The sequence below is a fragment of the Acomys russatus genome, chromosome 21 (assembly GCF_903995435.1).
Source record: "Acomys russatus chromosome 21, mAcoRus1.1, whole genome shotgun sequence".
Taxonomy (NCBI): Eukaryota; Metazoa; Chordata; class Mammalia; order Rodentia; family Muridae; genus Acomys; species Acomys russatus.
The window spans coordinates 41,696,186-41,719,159 of NC_067157.1; the positions used below are offsets into that span (position 1 = coordinate 41,696,186).

Sequence of the window (22,974 nt, forward strand, 5' to 3'; positions counted from 1 at the left end):
GTTTTACATCATTTTAATTTGCAATCATCAGGGAAGAGTGTGAAGATTTCCTGTGCACTTGGTTGTTGAAATTCTAATTTTTATTTGATAATTTGACAAGCTCTGATGATCTCATCTATAGAAAAAGCTTTAAACTCTCTCCAAAGAAACTTTTAAATGTGTTGCTGCAAGCTGTTTAAGGCCCCTGAGTGAGGGTAGCAACCACGTCTACTGAAAGAGAGACATTAGCAGCAGCCCAGGGTCCTTTTCAGTAAGGCACTCTCAAACATATACTCAGTCTCAAGGTTCCTGCATTTGATTTATAAGACCTTGAAGAACAGCACAAAAATTATATTGCACTTGGTGCATAGAATATGATGATATTTCTGTAGGTCCATTCCTGGGGTCTCTCTTCAGATTTTGGAAATACTATGTATGAGTGAGCAACCCTGAAGCTTAAAGCATTGCATTAAATTTGTTTTGATTCAGATGTTGACATTAGCTTTCCTTCCAGAAGCATAATTACATCCCACAGCATTGCTGAATGTGGTCTCTTAGGCAGACACCTCTTGATAGCCAAATAGTTTTATTCAACAGCACCATGCACATATCAAAATCTAAGACTTTCCCATGTCTTAGGGAAGATGGCATAGAATTTGTACATAGTCTACACACTTTCTTTACTTATAGTTCTTATAATATTTACTTATAATTCTTCACATAGTGTACATAATATGTAAATAGTTGTTATTATGTACTGTTGATGGAATGAAGATAAGGAAGATGTTCATATGTGTTCAATATTGACACATACTTTTAAAACATATTTAACTTGTGATTGGCTGAATTCTTGAGTGCAGAACTGTACATATGGAGGGGTGATGATACTATCTGTAGAAAGAAACCCTGAGGATGGGAGTATATAAAATAATATTGTCTCGAAGACTGTGCCCAATTCTGAGATGAGCTTAGTGTCTGTCTGAAGCTTCAGGTGATGGTCTTCTCACAGCTTTTGTTAAACATATAATCAGGTTAGAGACAGAGGTGAAAACAGGTGGTGCAAGCTGGTACTTAAAAGAGAGGATGACAGGCCCACAAACTTAATTCTGTCTCAGCAACTAAGGGTGTGTCCCAAAGGCATGGGGGAGGAGGCCACAAGTGCTGTTGGAAGCCTTTAACTTGGCCCTGAGGTGTGTGTTGGGTAAGGTTAGAAGGAACACATCACTCAAAGGTCAGAGATGTAATAAATTTACAGTAGGACATGAGCCAGTCAAGAAGGTTATTCTTCATCTAGATGATTTTCTAAATTTAAATTATGGAAGGAACGTGTGAGTTGGAATCCAAATATATGCACCTGGGTTGCCTTACTACTTCTCATTAACTGTGTGATCTTTGGCAAGATTTTGATCTCTCTGGGTTTGTTTTCTCATCTGCAATTTCACAATGTATTTTTTCTGGTTGTGTATTGATACAGGCAGATTGTAACAAACTGTTCCCAAATTCAGCAGCTTGGAATAAAGCACGTTCATTTTTTTTTTTTTTTTTACTAAGGCTCAATGAGGGCAGCTGGACTGTTCAATTTGGAGAAAATAGGCTAGCTTAAATGATGACAGTTAGTGCCACCATCACTTGTCGCCCATCGAGCTTACTCATTCACCTGTCTGGTGGCTAATGCTGGCAAGCCGCTTGGACCTCAGGTGGTGGCTACTTGCCTACACTTGCCTCTGCATGTGCCTCTTGGCTTCCTCACTGAGCAGTAGCAAGTTGTCAAGGGCAAGTTCATAGCTGTCCAAGCCAAAGCTGTTACTAATTTGTGACTCATCTTCAAAGTTATCTAGGGTCATTTTGGCCATAGTCACAGTGCTATTGTGGTTCGAAAGGAAGGAACACAGATTGTAGTCTTCTATGGGAGAATGATAATGTCACATTGTTGTAAAAGTACGTGGGACGGGATATATTGCCGTGGCCATCTGCAGAAGATGCCATCTGCCACAGGGATAATCATAGTAGGAGCTTATCAAGATCATTTAATGTATCCTAAGAGCTTTGAGATCTGTAACCTCACACTACCTCATGTAGCAGCTCACTCAACACTGTGGGGTAGATGGGTATTGACATCAACATATTTTCCAGGGGAGAGAATGGTAACTTAGAGAATAAAGGGTGCAGTTGAGATTTGAACCAATTTTCATAGACTCCATGCTTTTTTTCTCTTTCCCTGAAGACTTGTTCTCAGGACCAAACAAGAATGTTGTGGTTATCATGCAGACTTAAGTGTGATACTGTGCAGCCCTCTAACTATTTTATGGCTCCAACTTTCTTTCCGTCCCGTCTTCTGTGATGCTCCCTGAGCATTTGAGGGACAGCATAAATAATGTACTTAGCACTTAGTACCTATTCTCAGTGCTTTCCTCTGCAACAAATCTTTACATTCTTGACCAATAAAAGTACAATATAATATATTATGTGTGTATGTATATATAAATAAACATTTTGAAAAGGGATGCCTTGCATGGAAGGAAAAACTCCACAGAAGCCATGGGTTATTAAACAAAAGCTTCCTCCTCTTCCTTCATTTTCTTTCACGGGTGGATTGGGTCTTTCTGTATACATCTCAGGTTGGCTTTGAATTTTTAATCCTCCTGCTTCAGTTTCTCAACTGCTCTGATTAAGGCATGGATCACTGTGCTTGTCTTTATAGTGTTATTTCCAAACCATTAATTTCTCTGGAAGAAATCTAAGAAAGCAGGCAACTAAATCCATGGAAAGTGACACTTGATGTTTGAATAGCTCATTCTTTGGAAGCTTGACCCCAGTTTGTTTGTGACATCATTCTGCAGATGATGGGATAGCTTCTCTCCGAAGTTCTTTGTAATTTCATGAGGGAAGCAATGTACCCGCCAAAAATTATCTACCATTGTGAGTACTCAACTTCCTTTGTGAAATGATTCTCCTTGGAGTAGGTTTACCACGGATTAAGTTTTGATGTGTTTTGTCCAATTAACAATAATAAATTGTAACATCCTCAGTGTCCTCCTTGTCTTCCAAGGGCTGTATTTTAATCCTTGACAGTTGTTTCACAATAAGCATTGGAACATTGTGCTTCAGGGGTCAGAAGAGCTGGACATTGCTTGCTTCAGCAAATGTCCACTTAATCAACTCAGAGCTGGGCATTGCAAGGATGTTCATTTCAGTGATTACATCATTCGATGGTGGCTTGAGACAGTTCATCTAAACTTCTCATGTTTCTGAGAAACTCAGTGAGATGCTGTATCAAAGTAAAATGATGTAAGAATTTGGGATATAACTCAGAGGCAGAGTACTGTCTAGCCCATGTGAAGCCCTGGGTTCAGTTTGCAGCATAGGCATGCAAGAGTGCACACACACATGCACACACCTTACTTCCATACTTACATGTAAAGACATCTTTTTCTTGTTATTATTTTCTGGAAGTAACCCAGACCCAGGAAGACATACATGGTATATACTCACTTATAAGCAGATATGAGCCATATATTACAGGATAACCATACTACAATTCACAGATCCAAAGAAGCCCAATGGAAACCCTCCTTAAGTCTCACTCAGATAGGGAACTAGAATAGGTAGTGGAAGTGGAAGTGGAGAGGGAACTGGGTAGGAGAGAGCATGATGGGGGAAACAAAGGGGAGGAGATAGATCACATGTGCGGAGAATGGGGAGGGGAGGCTAGAGGGCTTGAAGAGAAAAGGGAAACCAAGGGAGGGGGCATCATTGAGACGAGCTGGAGATCTGCAACATAGAAGGCTCCAGGGAGGATGGGGGATGTCTCTAGCTGAGCCTCCTTGTAGTAGAGCACCCAGAGACTAAAGAGGCCACCTTCTAGCCAGGTAGGACTCATAGTGGTGGGCAGGGACCACCATTCCACCTACAAAACCTTTGAACCAAAATTTATCCTGCCTTCAAGATGTGCTGAGATAAAGACAGACTGAGGGAGAGATCACTTTTTAATTAAAAAAAAAATTTTTTTTTTCCAAGACAGGGTTTCTCTTAGTCTTGGCTGTCCTGGACTCACTTTGTAGACCAGGCTGGCCTTGAACTCACAGTGATCCACCTGCCTCTGCCACCCTATTGCTGGGATTAAGGGTGCACACCACCACACCCAACTGTGATCACTTTAAAAAAAATCTCATCTCTTGTGTTCTCATGGAAGGTACTAGACTTCCATGCTTAGCTCCTTCTCTGTTGGGAGTCCTGTTATCCAAATGAGTTGTGAAGATGTAAAACAACAGGCCCAATGAATCACTCACCATCAGAAGTTATTTGTAACGATCCAAGGATAACCAAGGGAAAGCAACCAGGACTCAGCTCTGCTGGGGATTTGACAAATTCTACCTTTAATGCAAGACTCTCTTAACCTCATCTCCAGGGCCTCATGATGTCATCAGCTGTCTGTTGCTTTCAGAGAGTACCAGGAAGCCAAATCTTATTAGCGGGTTGGAGGTTAATGTGTTTCCTCTCCCGAACCATTTTCTTTTCAGGAGAAAAAAAAAAAAAAAAAAAAAAAAAGAAAAAAAGAAAAGAAAAGTAATGCCTTATTAGTGCTACAATTTCAGAGGGAGGTGACAGAGGTATCTTGCCTGAAGTGGGTATTTGCCAGAAATTCCAGCAGCAGCAGCAGCAGCAGCAGTAGCAGCAGCAGCAGCAGCAACATCTTCAAGGCTTGTTCCAAATGCTTTGGCCGGAGACGCAGATCGAATGCCCAGTGACATTTTCTTAGTTGTGTTCTTGGCACTTCACTCACTCCGCTGTGCTCACTGTTACTTGCAGATAAGGCCCTTCACTCCTCCTTCCCCTGATCCGTCTGACTCACCCATGCCCATCCTTGTCATGTGCCTCATTCCGTGCAGCATTCTGACTAAGACTGTGGACTCCAGCAGCTGATTCCTCAGGCCATGCTCTCTTACTTATCGTATGCTTCAATTTTATCCATATGTTAGAGGGATTTAAGGATGTAAAAGGCTTCAGTTAGAGCACAGTACTACAGTTTAAGATGCTTTATAAACAGATAATAGCAAGCTTTTGTGTGTTACTATGAATAATGAACTTGTAGATGCTACTAATGCATGCAAGTACTAATTTTTGATGAATACAAATATTATTATGTCCATCAAATATTAATCAAATTATTAAATTTATATAAATTATAAAAACCAAAATTAATAAAATATTAATATTTGCATGCATTAGAATTACTGAATTCCTACAATAACTCTTAGATGATGGTTACTATTATCAATCCCCATTTCAAGATAAGGAAACCAAAGGCCAGAGAAAGTAACTGACTTGCTCCAAATCCCACAGGCAGTAAACAGGACAGTGCCAGTTTCTCACCATTTTAGTATGTGACCTCTCCTAAAACCAGTGTTCAGTCTAAGAGAATGTGAGGAGTAGTGGGAGAGGCTCCTCAGCACAGCATAAAATGGAAGATGAAACTAATGTCAGCCTAAAGCTTCAGAATGCATGGCCGGATGTCATGAGCCATCCCCACCTGATACACAAACCCAGCTAGACTCTCTGACCCATAACAAAGACTTGAGATTATCCATGACAGCCCCCTCCCTGTGCAGGCTAGGGGACTGGAGCCCAGACAGGCCATGAATTAGCAGGTTGTCACAGTCACTGTAAGGGAGGTCTAAGTCCTGACACGGTTTCAGGTTTTCAACTCCACTGATGTTTTAATTCATTCCATTTACTGTTACTTGCTGCCGTGCCCTTTGAATTAAAAGTAATATCCACTTCAGAACTTAATTTCCCTTTGACCAAAGGTTGAATGTATTCAATGAAAAGGTATTTTTCACTGATGATATAAAGGACTTTAAAAAGTGAGGTTACATAGAGTGAAAACAAGAAATCAGTAACAGAACTGGGCTAATTCCATTGAGCAAATGGTAGCTAAAAGTAGCTCCTTAGACAAGTAAAGGACCAGCTGGACACTGAGCAGCGGTCCCATGATGCGGGCCAGTCTGGCTCTCTATTACCTCAGCCTCAACTAATGACCTTGTTCTGTCCATGGCCTTATTCTCTCACTTCTCAGCTGCTCTGGAGGGCGGCTTCTCCTTCCCTGCCTCCCAGTGCGTGTATACCTGTCAGTATTGGCGAACATATGTCTGCAAGACAAGCCAGGGCTCTAATGGTTCCACAGCAAGTGCGTTCTCTTCCCCTACAGTAACACACTTGTAAGAGAAATCAGATCATGAAGGGAGAAAGCTGTTGGGGGAAGAGTCTGCTAAGCAGATGTCTACTCTGGGAACTGAGAATCTGAAAAATGTTTTGACACGAAGCTCGAGCTTATGAAAGAGTGCTGATTCATATTGATCCAGAATCCCCACATGTTATGCTATCAGGAACCTGAAGGATCTCCTAGTATGAACCCTACATTTTGATGTGAGCCAAGAAACTCAAACAAGAAGTGGCTCGAGGAGCCAGCTAGTTAGAAGCATTCTCTACTGTTGGCTCTCTTCTGGGCACTCTACTGTGGAATGTCATGTTCAATTATTCCTCGCTGTCCAGAGGGAATCCCTCAGTCTCTAGTCCTGCGGTGTTTGCTGATGCCCGTCTTCCTGAATACTTTCAGTTATCTTTAGGTGCTACGTATCTCCATTAAGGAGACTCAGGCAGGAAGATGGCAAATTCAAGGCTAGCCTGTGCCGCACAGTGAACCCATGCCTGACAAAAACAAATAGAATAAAATAAACAATGGATTACTTGTGATATTTAATACCGAATAAGTGCTGTACAAATTGCTATGCTCTATTGCTTAAGGAATCCAGATAAGAAAAAGTCACAGCATGTGCAACACACTCAAATATTATCAAGTTATTTTTCAAGATGCAAGACTTTTGTTTTCATGAGAGATAACACTTTACCTTCCCGCTTAGACACTGAAGGATTGCACTGGTCATTGAATCAACATTTTAGTGGCCTATTTTGGGGCTGAACTGAGTTTTAAGAGGCAAGTTTTACATCAGCCAGGAGGGGAAGCAGCAGAGGGGATGTGCAAGGGAGACCCAGGACCAATAATTCACTCATGAGTTCTGGAGAGACTCAGGGAAGCTGCTGTTTGAATACCTGTCAACCACTTCATGCATGAGGATTCAGCATCGTCCCAGGTAGATGGGAATGCAAAGTTGACTTTTTGGCAACTTTGGGAATGCACCATCCATCACTGTTTCTATCTGACATTGGTTGAACCCATGGCTACAGAGCCTGTGAGCACAGAGGAGCAGTCATATAATATTAAACTTGCCTGCCTTAGGCTCATGTAACAAAACACAAAAATAATTTTTTTCAGTTGTTTATGCTGGAAAAAAAAAATCAAAGTCAAGGTTTTATCCCTAACTTATCTGGTAACTGATGAGGTCCTTTTTATTGACTTGCATTTCAAGGTGGAGAGATAGAGAGAGAGAGAGAGAGAGAGAGAGAGAGAGAGAGAGAGAGAGAGAGAGAGAGAGAGAGAGAGAGAGAGAGAGAGAGAGAGAGAGAGAGAGAGAGAGAGAGAGAGAGAGAGGAGAGAGAGAGGGGAGGGGGAGATTTCTGAGCTTTTGGGAGTCTTCTATGAAAAGTGCAATGATTTTATGATATTATGGCTCCACCCTTATGACTTCACCTTACAGTCTGATTTTCCAGTGGCTCAGGGAAACACAAGCACTCAGTCAGTGTCAAGAGTGCTCTCCCTTGCAAATAGCATAAAACTAGCCCTCCCACACAATAAAACATCTACCAATATGAAGTGCAGGGCTGGTTTGTAGCCTGGTGTTAATCCATGTCTGTACACTGGTCTGTGTTCTGCTTGTGTGGGAAGGCTTTGTCCAGGCTTGAGTTACACACCTGCCTTCATATCCCTGCACAAATTTCCTAGACCCCTCACTCTGCTCAAATAGCACTCTCTGGAACTGGTCATTTTGTTTCTCTGGCTGCCAGGGAGTCTGTGTCTGTAGGTTTTGTTGCCTGTATAGTTTCTTGCAAACAGAATTCGGTGACTTGAGTAAGGAAAAAGGAGCCTAGATACTGTGTTGGAAGCTACTGGACTCTGAAACACACACACACACACACACACACACACACACACACACACACACACACGGGTTGGGGATGAGAAATTTGGAGCCACAGACCTCAGGGTCAGATTCCCCCTGTTCAAATCTTTATGTGACAAGTTTGGACAAGCTACTTTGCTTCCCTTGGCCTCAGGGGCCTCCTGTACTTGTGACTGGATGAGGTAACAGAGCTATAGTAAAAATAAAGAAGACGATGCAGACACATTTCCACACATCTCCCCACTGCTTTTTAATCAGCAAAGTACTTACCCGTCTGGACCAACTCATGCTTTGATATTTTTATTTTTATTTTCAATTTTAGTGAGACAGTCTCCAGAGAGAAACCATTTAAGTGGCTTTTATTCACTATTATTTCTGCATCAAAAACGCCGTCGGTCCTTTGCTTGCTATGCCAGATACAGACAAACTCCTTTGTGTCTTTCTGCAGTGCCACAATTTATTGCAATGTATTTACAATGTGGGCAGAGGGAACAATGGCAGCGATTTGTTAGATAATTCCATGTACGTAGGTAACCTGGACGAGCCAATGCAAGCTCTTATTTCCTCTTATCTGATTCTGACCTCATTTAGTAATGTCAACTCTTTCATCACACATCAGGTAGCATTTTATCTCCCTCTCAGCTGCCTGCCTAGCTGTGGGTTATGGAATGAGTACAAGCTAAGGGGTCTATAGAAGACTTCTAGTGGTTTCAGAAGTGGCATGGTAGAAACGCAAATAGAATCTGTGTTGATAAGAGAAGAAACTCAAATCAATTTCTCGAAAGAAGCTGCTGCTATAAAATCAGGATTGAGAGAAAAGATCCAGCCAGCTGTAGAGATGAAAGGGCTTGGGTCACAACAGAAATAGCAGGGATAGATTCAGAGAGGTAAGCCGTATGACAGACAGAGCATAGGCAGTTGAATCACCCATATCAAGACTGGGGACAAGTTCCAGCTTAAGCCCCAGAGACAGCCAGGAGTTCAGTCCTTGACACATACACTGCCTGTTGGATGACAAGTCAGTGAGGCAGTGTTGTCCATGCCAGCCCTAGTTATTTAGCACTTTACAGGATCCAGGTGAGGAAGTTAGGCCCTTTTCTTGGTCGGCTGTGTCTGATAAGACCTAGGACCTGGTTTCCCTGATAAAATGAATATAGCCTCATGACCTTACAGTCCCAATCCACTCCAATTAGCTTACAGTGACTTAAAACAAGAAATCTGTTAATTCAATTCAAATATGCAGATATAGCAGGGAGTAAACTATGGCTAATTTTTTTTAAGGGTAGTCTTATTAATATTAGAAATATTTCCTTTAAGAAGAATTTTTTTTTATCTAGACATGATGATATTTAAATAGTATTTTTACTGACTCAATGCAACTTTAGTTAGTCAAGGAACTTGGCCTCGACTATGCTATTTTCCTATAGAGGAAAGCCACAGAGGGAGCATAGAGCCAGGCAAGCAGCCCAGACAAAAGGAATTTACAGAAAAGAGGGAGGTAGATAGAAACAACAAAGATAAACATTAACATGGGTGAGACAAAAACAGAGATGATAGATAGATAGATAGATAGATAGATAGATAAAGAGCTTTTAAAAAATAGAGAAGACATACCAGGATTTCAAACAAAAATTTGACTTATTCAATCCAGGTATGTAGATATGGCAGAATGTACCACATAGCCTATAGCTAACTTTACTTAAGAGAAGTAATAATATTAGTTACATTTCCTTTAAGAGTAAAATTTGTTACCTAGGCATGATAAGAGGTTAATTTCTCTTCTACAAAATTTCCTATAATACCCTGTTGTAGCTGTGTGGTCCTAGACAGTCTTCAGTTTCCACTTCTATACATTACAATTTAAAAGTTATTTTCTTACCAACATAATCTATGATTATTATAAATTATAAAACAGATAAAATATAACTATGTATGATTCTATCATACTAAGAAATCCAGCTAATGTTTTATGTATTCTTCAAATCTTCTGCATCTACACAGACTTCTAATAAGCTTTGTATTGCACAAAATGTTTTAGCCATTTTTAAAATTTAACAATATAGGATAAATATTTTCCTTGTTAGTATAATTCTACATAACCTTAGAGACCTTTTGTAGATATTACTTTGATGTACATAATGCTTATTTAACTAATCTCCTATTGTTGACAGCATTTTTATTTGTTTTGGTTTATTATTATTTCCAACTACATGCTGTGATGAAGACTATAGTAACTTGTTGGATATGGAATTATTTTCTGAGCCAAAGGATATGAAGATATAATGCAATGGTGTAGAGCATTGCCATCAAAATTTCCTCTAAGGAGTAGGGATAGCTTATTTATCATGGCATGAATTATTGGCAATGCTAGGGATTATTAAACAGTTTATATAGTTTCATCGTGTGTGTGTGTGTGTGTGTGTGTGTGTGTGTGTGTGTGTGTGTACTGGGGGGAGGTGATGCATTTTCCAGCATGTTTGTAGAACCTGCAACTGGATGCAGCATTACCAATTTTGATTGTTCATGGATACCAGTAATGTCAGGAAAGCAGACTGGTATGATGAAAGCTGCCCATGAAAACCTGTTCCCTCCATATGGAATCTCTCAAACAGAAGACATACTTCCCTCAACAACAAGAATGATGATTCTTTTCCTTTTTTATCCTTCTTACATTTTGCTTTCTTTTAACTTCTTTTTCACAAGTTACAGAGGCAACACATCGGGCATCAGTGTGTGACTCTAACACGCACAGTGAAGCCTCATGGCTTCTCGAAGTCACTTGAAGATTCAGTGACAGACTCACTGTAGACAAACATAATTTAAATGCATTTCTAAAATGCAAACACCAAACACCCCTAAGTGAAAGAAATAAGGGCATTAAAGTGTGGTAGGGAAAACATCAAAGGATAACCTGGCACATGAGACCGTGAGTGCAAAGTCAACTCCTGCAGTTAGAAACAACCATGAAACTTGTGTTTTATAAATAGCCTCATGGAAATCAATAATTCTCAAACTCTTGGGTCAATGTTAAAAAAGTTGTGCACTATTTTTAGATTCTAAAACTGTAGAGAGATATGGAGAACAAACTTGCATTTTTCTTTCCTTTTTTTTGAAAAAGTCTTACATTTTAAGTTATGTGTATGCTTGCGCCTGTGTGTAGGTGCACACACACGAGCGCAGGTGCCTGGAGATGTCAGTAGAGTATGCTGGGCCCTCTGAAGTTGGAGTTACAAATGGACGTGAGCTGTCTGAAGTAGGTACTGGGAACTCAACTCAGGTCTTCATCAACAACAGTATATGTTATGCTGTTAAGTGCTGAACCATCTCTCTAACCTCCTGGCATTAGCCTGTATTCTAGAAAATGTACATTCATTATCACACACTATTTAATATATTCAATAAGGCTTGGATATGCATATTATAATCCACATTTTACTCAAGAGGCATCCAGGGCTTCTAAAGGAAATTTCTTTAAGGTTATCCAGGGCCCAGTAAACAGGATTTAAACAGGTTGATTTGCCTCCAGACTCATCCTCTTAACCACTCATCTCTAAGGCACAGTGAGAACACTGAACGGAACAAAGCCAAGATTACTTCTCCTTGATCATGTCCCATTCCATAGAGAAAGCAGCCACACCATGATCAGTCTCTTTGATGCTCTCCCTGCACCTTTTCAAACAGGGCGTTGGAATTTTCTGGGAAAAGTTCTATTCTTTTTAGGACTGCCCTGTTTGAGACTGTTGCTTCAATGACCTTAAGTATCAGTTTCTGTCACTTGAAAGACCTAAGGCAGAAGATGACTCACTCACTCACTGATGACCAGACTAAGGATGGTGATGTGGTGGAGGACTCTGCAGGTATTTGGAAGGAGGCAATTGGGCCATCATATTTTCTGGGGGCCAAACAAATTCCAAGGTCCAGGGGAAGGTTGAAGTAGCAGAGGTTACTTTTCAGCTGGGTGACAACAAAGCTGGATGGTGACTGCTGTAGGGCTTGTCTACCCACATTTCGTAGCTGGTATCTGTCTCCATAGAGTATGAAAACAAAATGAATTTGGACTTTTATTGTATGAAATTTAGAGTAAAAGGAAGAATTTCCTGATAGTGGTGAGTGTTCAACAGTAGATTTCTAGAACGTACTCTGAAATAAATGCCTTATTATAATTCTTTATAAAATGAGACTTTATTGTATTTGCCTAGTATGTCTCAAGAAGCCTTCTGTTGATGAGGATTGGTCTGCAAATGTATGTATAGATTAGACTAGAAAGGCAGGGACCCTCCGGTGGCCCTATGACTAACTGCATGAAAGAAGGACACAAGACTAATGTTACTTTCAATGTTAGATCCTTCATTCTTTAAGGAGTAGAAGAGACACTTCCATGTTTCTCTTGTAGAATTGATAGGTAGATGTGTTAATAAGCAATGGTGAATACAGTTGTTTGACCAAGATTTAAATTTATTTTTAATTGATTACATTTAATCATCTACATTTAATTAACCAATTTCTCTCTCACTTTGTGTGTGTGTCTGTGTGTGTGTGCGCGTGCGCGTGCACATTTTTCTACCTGTGGGTGTGCATGAACATCTATGTGCACATATGTGGAAGCCTAAGATTGATGTTGTAAATTATCCTCTACCAGACTTAACTCACCAAGGTCTCTCCACCAAACCTAGAGCTTGTCTATATGGCTAATCTTACAACCCAACTTTCTCTGACAACCCTGTCTTTACCTTCTGATGCCGGGATTATGGGTGGGTTTCTTGTTTACTTAGCGTTTATAAAAGTTCTAAGTATCAGAAATCTAGTTCTCATGATTGCAAGGCAAGCGCTCTCACTCTGAGCCATCTCTTCAGTCCGCAATGACAGCATTTCAACAGAAATAGCATTTGAATAACAAGAAAAGTATTTTAAAGTAGTAGACATAGATAATCTTGTCTATACGAGGGCAATGTTAAAAATATTGGCACACAACGTTATCATATCTGACTGCATTGCAATCATATATACTTTAGAAAATCCAGAGTTAGATGCTGCCATTGGTTTTCCTTCTTTGTGTAGTTCCAAAGTTTATGCCCCTTGTCAATATTTCTCCTAGTGCTGCTGCTGTGTAGGTAATACTGCCCAGTCTTATTGCCTTACTTAATAACAGTGATTTCTTCACGAGTCCTGTGCCCGCCCTAAATGTTATCAGTTGATTGGATGCTTACTTTATAGCATGTCTAATTTTACCCTGTAAATATTTGTCACCATAGCTGAGATAGGGATTAGCACTTTCTAACATACATTTCCTAATTCCTGGGCAGCTCTTACCCTTACTTCTTACTCTCTAGGTTTTAGACAACATTGTAACAGGAGCAAAGTCTGTTATAAAATCTGTTATGTTACAGCAACATATAGCAGGTTTTTATGCTGTAATCTTATGCCAGATGCCTCACTAGAGAGTGTCACAAGACGTCATTCTATAAACTATCATGAACATTCTGCTCCGTAGTGACTCCTCACTGTCTAGAAATACCTCCTGCAGCTTCATGTTCACTTCTGTTCCCTGGGTTGCCCTGGGAAAACTCCCTAATATGCTTGAACTTCTGAGTCTATACTGGTAAAAGGGGGCATGCAGTTTACGTGGGTTTGCTGCAGTGCATAGGTGAATGTTTAGCTGTTTATCCTGGTACTGGAAACAGTCAATATGTATCAGATTGAAGGATAAGCCAGTATAGGATCTTTCTTGGCAACTCTTAAGGGGAAGAACGCAGGCATTTTGAAGTTGAAAATTCAAGAAAATACTAATAGGATGAAAACAAGATATACAACATTTAGTAGCCCCAAGTATTTAAAATGACACAGTCTTTTTACTTTTAAGTGTTGTAGTATAAATTATTTTTTACATATTCATAACTTTTCTCCTGGACTGGATCCAGAGAAGTAGCTAAATAAATTCTCTGATACCTAGAAAGGCAAGAGGAAGCCGGAGGGTAAGGTGGTGGTATAACTGAGCGGAGGGCAGAGCTCCAGGGTGAGTGCATTATTTTCATTCTGGCAGCGTTCATGGCTTGGCCACAGCTCAAGAATGCAACTCGCCTATTTTCCATTTTATGAAGACTATGGTTGCATTTCAAAGTCTGAACAAGTGTTGCATACTTTATGCATTTTCCTGATCATTAGTCACTGGCATCTGCACTGCACTCGTGGTCTAGTCCTTCTCATGCACTATTCCAGGTGCTTGTAATGGAAAATAACACAGTTTAAGCTCAATGAGAAGGGATTTTTCTTTGCCCTTTTCATGTCATTTCTATCTAGTCCTCAAGAGGCTAACACATATAACTTGGGTTTTGAGAGACCAATAACCTACTTTTTAAAAGTGCAATTTTTAAACAGCAAAGATTTGTAAAAGAAAAATTTGCTCTTGTGTCTCTGTCAATTTTTATGCAAATTTGAATATTTCTAGACATCATGAAACAGGCAGCCCCGTGCATAGCTCTTAGCTCTCTACCAATTTATATAATAAACAATCATGTAGATCGTGTGGTATATATCTTTAATTTCAGCATAAGGGAGGAAGACTTTGGAGAATGTCTGTGAATCCCAGCCAGCTGTGACTATATTGTGGCTCCAAGTCAACTAGAGGCACATTGTGAGTCCTCATCTCAACAAAACACAACAATTGTGGTCTAAACAAGATCATATGAATAAAAAAAACTAGAACAAGCTCTCTACAGAATAAATTAACCTACAGAGAGATTATATTATATTCAATCATGAAAACACACACTAAAGTGTATATATGTACATTAAGTTGTATATATAAGATAATAACTATATAATGCATAATAATTATATAATATGTAATATAATATTATATTATATAACACGCACATGTGAAAGAGAGAGAAAACAATAAAAGGGAGCCTAGGAGTCAAGCCAGGTTAACAACTGTCTTAGTCATTGTTCTATTGTGACGAGATACCATGGCCAACAGAGAGACAGAGAGACAGAGAAACAGAGAGAGAGAGAGACAGAGAGACAGAGAGACAGAGAGAGAGAGACAGAGACAGAGAGACAGAGAGAGAGAAAGAAAGACAGAGAGACACACACACAGAGAATATGAATACATTGGGCCTGGTATGAGCTTTTGAAACTTCAAAGCCCACTCCAAATGACAGACTTCCTCCAATAAGACCACATCTCCTAATCCTTCTAACCCTAACAAAGAGGACCACTCCCTGTTGACTAAGCATTCAAATATATGGGGGCCTATGGGAAGCATCTTATTCAAACCACCACAACAAACATTCAGTTCTTGCACAAGCAGGTTTCATATCTGTTGAGAAATTTTGCAGCTTGATATGGGTAAAGTGAGGGGTTTGAAGTAAGTATGCCCATGGCCATTGCTAGATTTAAAACATAAAGATTTTCTTTTTCTCATGCAAAGAATGCTTTTGGTCACTTGATTTGCATGTGTGTTGATGAAGGACTAAAATAATTTCGGGGATGGAAGCCCAGGAGTTGGCACCTCAGAGGTAAGGTTGTCTGTCCTGCAATGCCACCTCCTGACAGATGACAGTGACTTTTGCTCAGTCTATTCATAGTGTCTTGTGCAGTCCCAAGCCTGTATTTACTAAGGGAGAGAGGCCTCCCCCTTCCTTCCTCATGTCCTCTCCTGCAGATGAATAAGGCATTTGTTGGCTTTCTCTCTTATAATCAGCTAGTGCTTCTGGTTTTGCTGTGACATGTTTCCACAGTCCAGAGACTTGGGGTTCTCGTGATGTGTTAATTCTTCCATTTGGACTTCTCTACACTGGATTCGGTAGGATACTGCAGTGGTCAGAGGGCAAACATATAATTTGATCACAAAATCTTATTAAAAAATGAGGAAAGAAAGCCTTTTTATCTTTAAACATACAGGTCAGTCAGTGTTTGTGAAACTTCACAGTTGTTAAAATTCAAGTTATAAGACCTTTCTGGAATAAATTATTTCATAATTGTTTGATGAAATAATTGCTGTATTTACCCAGCACCCTAATTTTTGTTTAAATATACAACCAAAATTTGTAATATATATGTATATGCTTGTAATAAATATATATATGAAACTGGCCTCAAACTCAGAGATCCCCGTGCCTCTGCTGGGACTAAAGGCATGTCCTGTCATTGGCAGGCCTAAAAATATTTTTTTTCCAAGTCTGATGTCCATCAGTGCAATCTGCTTTATTTGACATAACGCAATTGGGACAGTCTCTTTTGAATGGATGTTTGTCTTTTGGAAGAGCCAGCTAAAAATATTTTTAATCACATTTAGTCCTGCATTAAAGGCACATATGCTTTGCTAATACTCAATATTTATTATTATTATTATTATTATTATTATTATTATTAATTTTTTATTGCTTTTTTGAAGACTCTGTCAACTCTGCCTGTCCCAGAACTTGCTATGTATATCAGGCTATAGTTGAACTCACAAAGATCCACATACTTCTGCCTTCTGAGTGCTAGAATTAAAGACATACATCACCAGACTTGAAAATACTGAATATTATTAATGAAATCTTGGCCTCTTGCTAGATTAAAAATGTCTTATTTAATAGCATTATTTTAGTAGTTAATAAGACCCAGTTATATTTGTAAACTTGTTACCCACTGATTGTTTATTATAAATTACTTTTTTTTATATCCTTACACATTTCTCAAGTAGCCGGCCATAACAAATGCTCTTTAGTGAAATTCACAGTAGTGAACTTAAGTATATAAAACCATTATACGTACTAATGGTTCTGAGATGTGCATCTCAGAACACATCATATGGAGACAGGTTCTCATGAAGCTTATGGTCTTGGGAAAAATAAAACATAAGCAAAAATATCAGTCAGGTACAGGTATTTGCACTAAAGGAGTGAGCATGACCAATGTTTACTGAGAGGGTGATTTAAGCTAAGTAGGAGGCTTCTCAGACAACACGGGATGAATAGTGAAATATGACTGACAAGATTATCTGTTTAGATGTTGGAAACAGGCTAGTGCAGAGAATGGATGGGTTTGGGGGTATTCCAAGAAAAGAAGGGTGTCCATGATGACAAGGAAGGTGAGAGAGGCTAAGCAGGAGGAGAGAGTTGGGGAGGATGGGAGAATCAGTCTGGGTAGAGCCTGGAAGTGCAGTTGAGGTTTTATTTTTATGGCAGGAAGCAACTGGAGCTTTCTGTAGAGGAGCAGTGTAGTGCGATTCACACCATAACAGAGCACTAGGTGTGAAGTGAACTGCTGGGAACAAGAATTGGAAGTAAAGCATCTGATCATGAGGCCAAGGCAGTGACAGCACCTTGCTGAGGAGGATACTCTTGGTGGCCTTCCCTGGTTCCTTTTCTCTGGTACACTTATCTGTCTCCTATTTAACAGTTACAGGGTGAATGCCATCTGTTAATATCTGCTATTGTGACTCGCTTTGGTAACCACGTTCAGTGGCAGACTGACAAGCATTCTCTTGCTCCAAGGTGAGGCTGAGGTGAGGGAGGTGAGGTTCTCAATCACCTCCTCTGGGACCAGCCTCCAACTACTCCTTACAGGAGGCAAGCTTCCTGCTTAGTCAGCACTTGTCTCCTAACCTCTGCTTCCGTGCCTGCTCCTCTTGCCTTCCATCAATTCCTTGAACAAGAATCTTTATCTCAGACTTTTCTTTTAGGGTACATGACCCAAGACATGGTTTAGGATAGAAGAGGCCGAACCAGAGCAAAGAGGCTAAGTTAAGAATGTTCTGGAGACAGGCGCTATGGAAGTGGATCTAGTATGTGAAAAAAACACAGAACTTGGTGGTGGAGGCCGGAAGTTCTAAGAGAAGGTATCTGAAAGAAGCATGCTGGCTAAGTAGAGAAGGAAAAGGCGTGATACTGATATATGCCATCTGGGAAGTCCGCAAATGGATAAGTCAGGCAGGCAAGGGAGTGTCCTTGTCTTTTATTCCAAAGATACAGATACAGCACTGAGCAGTACCACTCAGATAGTACTTGAGGGCATATCACTGAAAGGAGTACCTGGGGGTGGGAGTGTAAATGAGGAAAGCATTTCCCATAGTAGACTCCTAAAATAAAATAACATTCAGAGGATGAGAAGGGATGTAAGGCAAAGCAAATGAACCAAGGAATGAATGGCCTTTTAATAGTGAGGGGGTTGGAGAGTGCTGTGTCTCAAGAGCAAGGACGTTAAGGGGGAACATGGCCCGGAGTGCAACACGTTGCTGATTAAAGTAAAGATCATGACAAACGGATGTGATTAGTAACTCCAATAACAAGAGACTTCAGTGAGAGACAATTTTGCTTTGGTAGATATATGTATATCCAAAATTATGAAGCTTAAATATTAAATGTATGCAACTTTTAACATACCAGTAAAATGCAAAAACACTTAACTAAAAATACAGAAGAAAGGAGAAAATGGAAAGGAAGAAGCAACTCTGTTGACCTAGTGGATGAAGTTGTATCTTCTGTGGATCATAATCCGAGCACTTTTTTCCTTTAGCTGACACATTAGAATAGACAAGAAGTGATGGAAACCGCTGACCTTGAGCAGTGGCTGGCTTTGTCCTTAAGCACTTAAGACTTGCATCAAGAAGAGTGACAGAAGACATGAGTGTCAATGAGGAAAGATTTATAGAGGTTGCAGTCAGGAGATGAATGAATTATTAACTTTCCACCCGTGCTCTTACTGAAATCTGAAATGAGGATCTCAGCTGATAAGGTGGTGGGGGAGAGGGAGCGTGGCAGAGAGGCTTTGCATTGCTTCATGTCTGAGTTTCTTTGTTTTGACTTGGACTCCAGATGAAGCCAGCTGACCTCCGCATTCCACTGGGCTCAATTCTCCAATGTTAGAATATAGGACAGACATTATTAATCATGACTATAAAATAGCGAAATGACCCTTTGTTTTACAAAAGGTTTTCAGTTGTGGATGCCTACCCCATGTCCTTTCTGTTGGCTTTCATAGAGTTGGTTGTTGACTATATCTGATTACTTTCTACTCCACCGAGGTCTCCTCTCAGCCCAGTGACACTTACAAATTGTCTGGCACTTGCCTGTCCACTCTGAGCCCCAGACAAACAAATCCTCATTCTAATTCTGTGGCTAGCCCTGTGGTCTTTACCATCTGCTGATTGTTTCTGGACAGGGAATTACGGCGAGAGTGGAATGGATGCTTTCAAAGAACTGGCTGCCCAGGAAGGCCTCTGTATCGCACATTCGGACAAAATCTACAGCAATGCTGGCGAGAAGAGCTTTGACCGGCTTCTGCGCAAGCTCCGTGAGCGACTTCCCAAGGCCAGGGTTGTGGTCTGCTTCTGTGAGGGCATGACCGTGCGTGGGCTCCTGAGTGCCATGCGCCGCCTGGGCGTCGTGGGCGAGTTCTCACTCATTGGAAGGTAAATCAATCAATCTCTCTCTCTCTCTCTCTCTCTCTCTCTCTCTCTCTCTCTCTCTCTCTCTCTCTCTCTCTCTCTCTCTCTCTCTCTCTCTCTCTCTCTCTCTCTCTCTCGTTGGCGGATAAATGGAATTCTTTATACCAAGCTTCTTTACTCGAGGTGAAGGGCATAAAGCACAGAGCTGAGCACTAGTATCTCTTATCATCCAGCGCAGAACTGCTGACAAGTCCTGGGTAGAAATTCACTTCGAGCAGCGCAGCTGATAACCAGCTGGTTAGACTATTTAGAAAGAGACACAAAGTTGTTGCCTGAATGTCTACTTACCATAGCAACCTGTCTTTTGCTTTGACTGGCTACAGCTACCGGGTTAATGATACAGAGCACAGAGTCCTGGTATTGGTGAGCCAAGGGCAGCAATAGGAACAGAACATAGGTGTTAAGATCTGAAATTTAATGAGTGGCTAAATAAACATGAAGATATTCAGACTTTATGATGATATAATCTTATGTTATACTGTGTATGTGTTCGTGTGTGTGTGTGTGTCTGTGTGAGGGAGTATTTTATAGTGTTCTAGTGTGATTTCTGCAGATACCTTGTGATGGGTTCAACCTCTTTTTTTTTCTTCCTGGAGGATATGGACCTGTTCTCAGCATCTTTTAATTTTTTTCAAGGGGTTTTGACCTATCAGATTCCTTGCTTATTTAATTATCCTCTCAATATTGGATGAAAGAGCTGCTGTTTTTTCTACTATTCTATCTCAGGAGGATGCATCAGTCCTCTGCACCCCACTTGGTATCTGCTCTTTCTCCTACACTGGACAGGGTAGAATCATGTGGCTCCTACCGAATAAAATGTTCACAAGAACACAGGTCCTTTTAGGACATTCATTTGAAGGAGATTACTGTTTCTTATAGGAGGGAAAGGAAGCAAGCAGCATTATTGAAGTGTTACTCAGGATGTTGTTCTTAATATATGCTCTAGGGCAGACAGCACCCACACAGTCACCCTTCAGTTACTTTATAAAATGACTGTTTTCTTAAACATAAAGAGTGGTTTACTTTTAAAAGTCTGATGTTTATCATTTTAAAAGCAGCAATACTCTGTTTATTCTCTTTAATATTTTGGAGCTGATCTATCCTAGTTTAAGAAATCTTGAACAGATATGGCAGATGTGAACTTTGGGGCATGCAAACTATCTCATTATGAAGTATGATGACCCAAAATGTCGCAGTAACTGCAGTGTAAATCCATTCTGTCACTATTATTTAAAAACTGGGAAAGGTGATGAAATGATACCTTAAACCTCTCTGGCTCTAGCTTACCTGCTAATAAGGAACCTAAGCTCATATAAGCATTTCTGAGAGTCACATGTGTACTTACTCATGAAGAGGTGAGCTACTTGTCTTGGCACCTCTTTCATCTCTCTTATTGGATGCATGACCCTGCCCACTGGGTTCTATTGATACGCCCTTAGGAACCATTGTCAAAATGAGCACTTAAATTCCTGAGAACATTGTTTCCTGCACTGGTGCTTACTGCTACTGAGACACGCATTTTTTTTTTTTTTTTTTTTTTGACATGCCAAAACTGTACCATACTCTGCCAAAGTGAGAGAATGTATCTTTTCCTTTCTGGGCTGCCTTCCATGAGGGTCTATCAAGCTGGTTTTGGCTTTTATTTCTGTCTCTTAGAATGTTTTGAAGAAAACAGTATTTTATGGTTTTTGTTCATAATACTCCTTTAAGATCCAGGTACGAGTCTATTGGTAACTGATCAAGATGCAGCGTTGACTAGAATCATATACACTTGAGATCAGCCTTTCCTTCTGCTGACTGTTTGCTCTTTCAGTGGATGAGGTCTGTCCTGAGTGCTTCCAGTAGACACCGAGTGAATGCAGCTTCCTGCTCCAACAGACATGTCCAGGATGGTATAAGCGACTTCTAGTTGCTTTAGTAATGCTGAAAGGTACATCTTCCTCTCAGGATACAAGGTCAGGAGCCATTCTTTATAGGGTCCATTTACTTTCCTCAGACATGGTATGACTCTTGCTGCTGCCAGGCTCACAAGAGGTCATTATATGTGGGGCTGTAGAAAAATTTTAATTCAGCAACATGCCTGCTCGGGCAAGGGATCACATGTAAAGACTTCTAGGGCTGTGAGATCCAGCTGGAATGAAGACATGCCTTGGATTACAATATGATCTGTCTGGAATTCAGACAGCCCCTTAGGACACACTTTTAATGCCAAACAGTGAAAGTAAGGTTAGTTTATAGAAGAAAGCAGGTGTGTTTGAAAGTGATGTCTAATTGAGGGTCAGACAAAGTGACAAATCAGAAAAAGATTTGATAGAATGAGTCAAAGATGGGATACACTGAACTTTTTTTTTTTTTTTTTTTTTTTTTTTTTTACAAGAACAGAACAGGAAAAAGAGTACAATTTGGTGCAGTGTGATTGAATTCGGTTGGTGAAGTCAGTGAGGTTCAGTTTGTGGAGTTCAGAGGCATTTTTTCCAAACAAAACATCTCAGTGAGAAGCAGAGAGCAGCTTAGAGAGACATTTGAGTCAGACAGCTGAGTTGAACCAGCCAGTCAGAGTTGAGAAAGAACTAGAAAGGGTGAATTTATTCATCAGTAAGTTTTGGGGGCTGAAAACATTCTAGGCTTGGATTAGCAGATGGAGGCTGGAAGATGAAGCCTTCAAGGCCCAGGATTACAGAAGATTGGATTGTATGGTGGTTCGATACTTTCAGGCTTAGGCATAGGGATAGCTACAACAGAGAAACATTCTGGGCTCAGCCCAAGCTGTGTATTAATCAAATTTGAGTATGGCTCTCATCTCATCCCATCATCTGAGGAAATAAAAACTTCTACAGGAGGCAACAGGCCTCTTTACATTAGAGAAGGACAAATACGCCTTAGTTTAGATTGCAGTAGGAGGTATTTCATTATATATAAGTAGAATTTCCTGAATGATGATCTGTGTGCTCCCTTTCCTTGGCTCTTACTTCCTGTTACACTTCACAGTGTACTCGGAATATTCCCAATCACTACCACTGAGTCATGTTCAGGATTTCATAACTTCTGTTACTACCTCCCTCCTCCAAGGTGCTGTTATCCCTTACTTTCATTAGTGCAATATTCACCTAACTGCCTCCCCACTCTTAGCCAGATGTTATTAATGTTAGAACAGTCTAAACATTTTAAGTCAGGTGATAGCAGTCTTTACATGTCATGAGCCACACCTTAAAATACATTCTAGTTTCTTTGATGACAAAGTCCATGCAAAAATCCCAAATCTTACCACTGTGATCAAGTCCTTAAGCAGATGTTCTATCACCCAACGATGAACTTAGACATTAGTAAGCCAATTATGAACTGATAATCTCTAAGCCTGGACTCCATTAAATGCGTGGTCTTAGTTACTTTTCTATTTCTCTGAAGAGGCACCATGACAAAAGCAACTCTAAAAGAAAGCAATTAACTGGGGGTATTGGTTCTAGAGAGTAGAATAGAGTCCAT

At 40.3% G+C, this 22,974-nt stretch overlaps 1 protein-coding gene across 1 annotated transcript in view; it reads left to right on the forward strand.

Annotated features, from left to right (window-relative positions):
* Grm1 (glutamate metabotropic receptor 1) overlaps nucleotides 1-22,974 on the forward strand; it is a 384,350-nt gene that overhangs the window by 109,475 nt on the left and 251,901 nt on the right. The window contains exon 3 of the mRNA XM_051164140.1: nucleotides 19,206-19,455. Coding sequence (XP_051020097.1) covers nucleotides 19,206-19,455 — 250 coding nt within the window. The remainder of the gene's footprint in view (nucleotides 1-19,205; nucleotides 19,456-22,974) is intronic.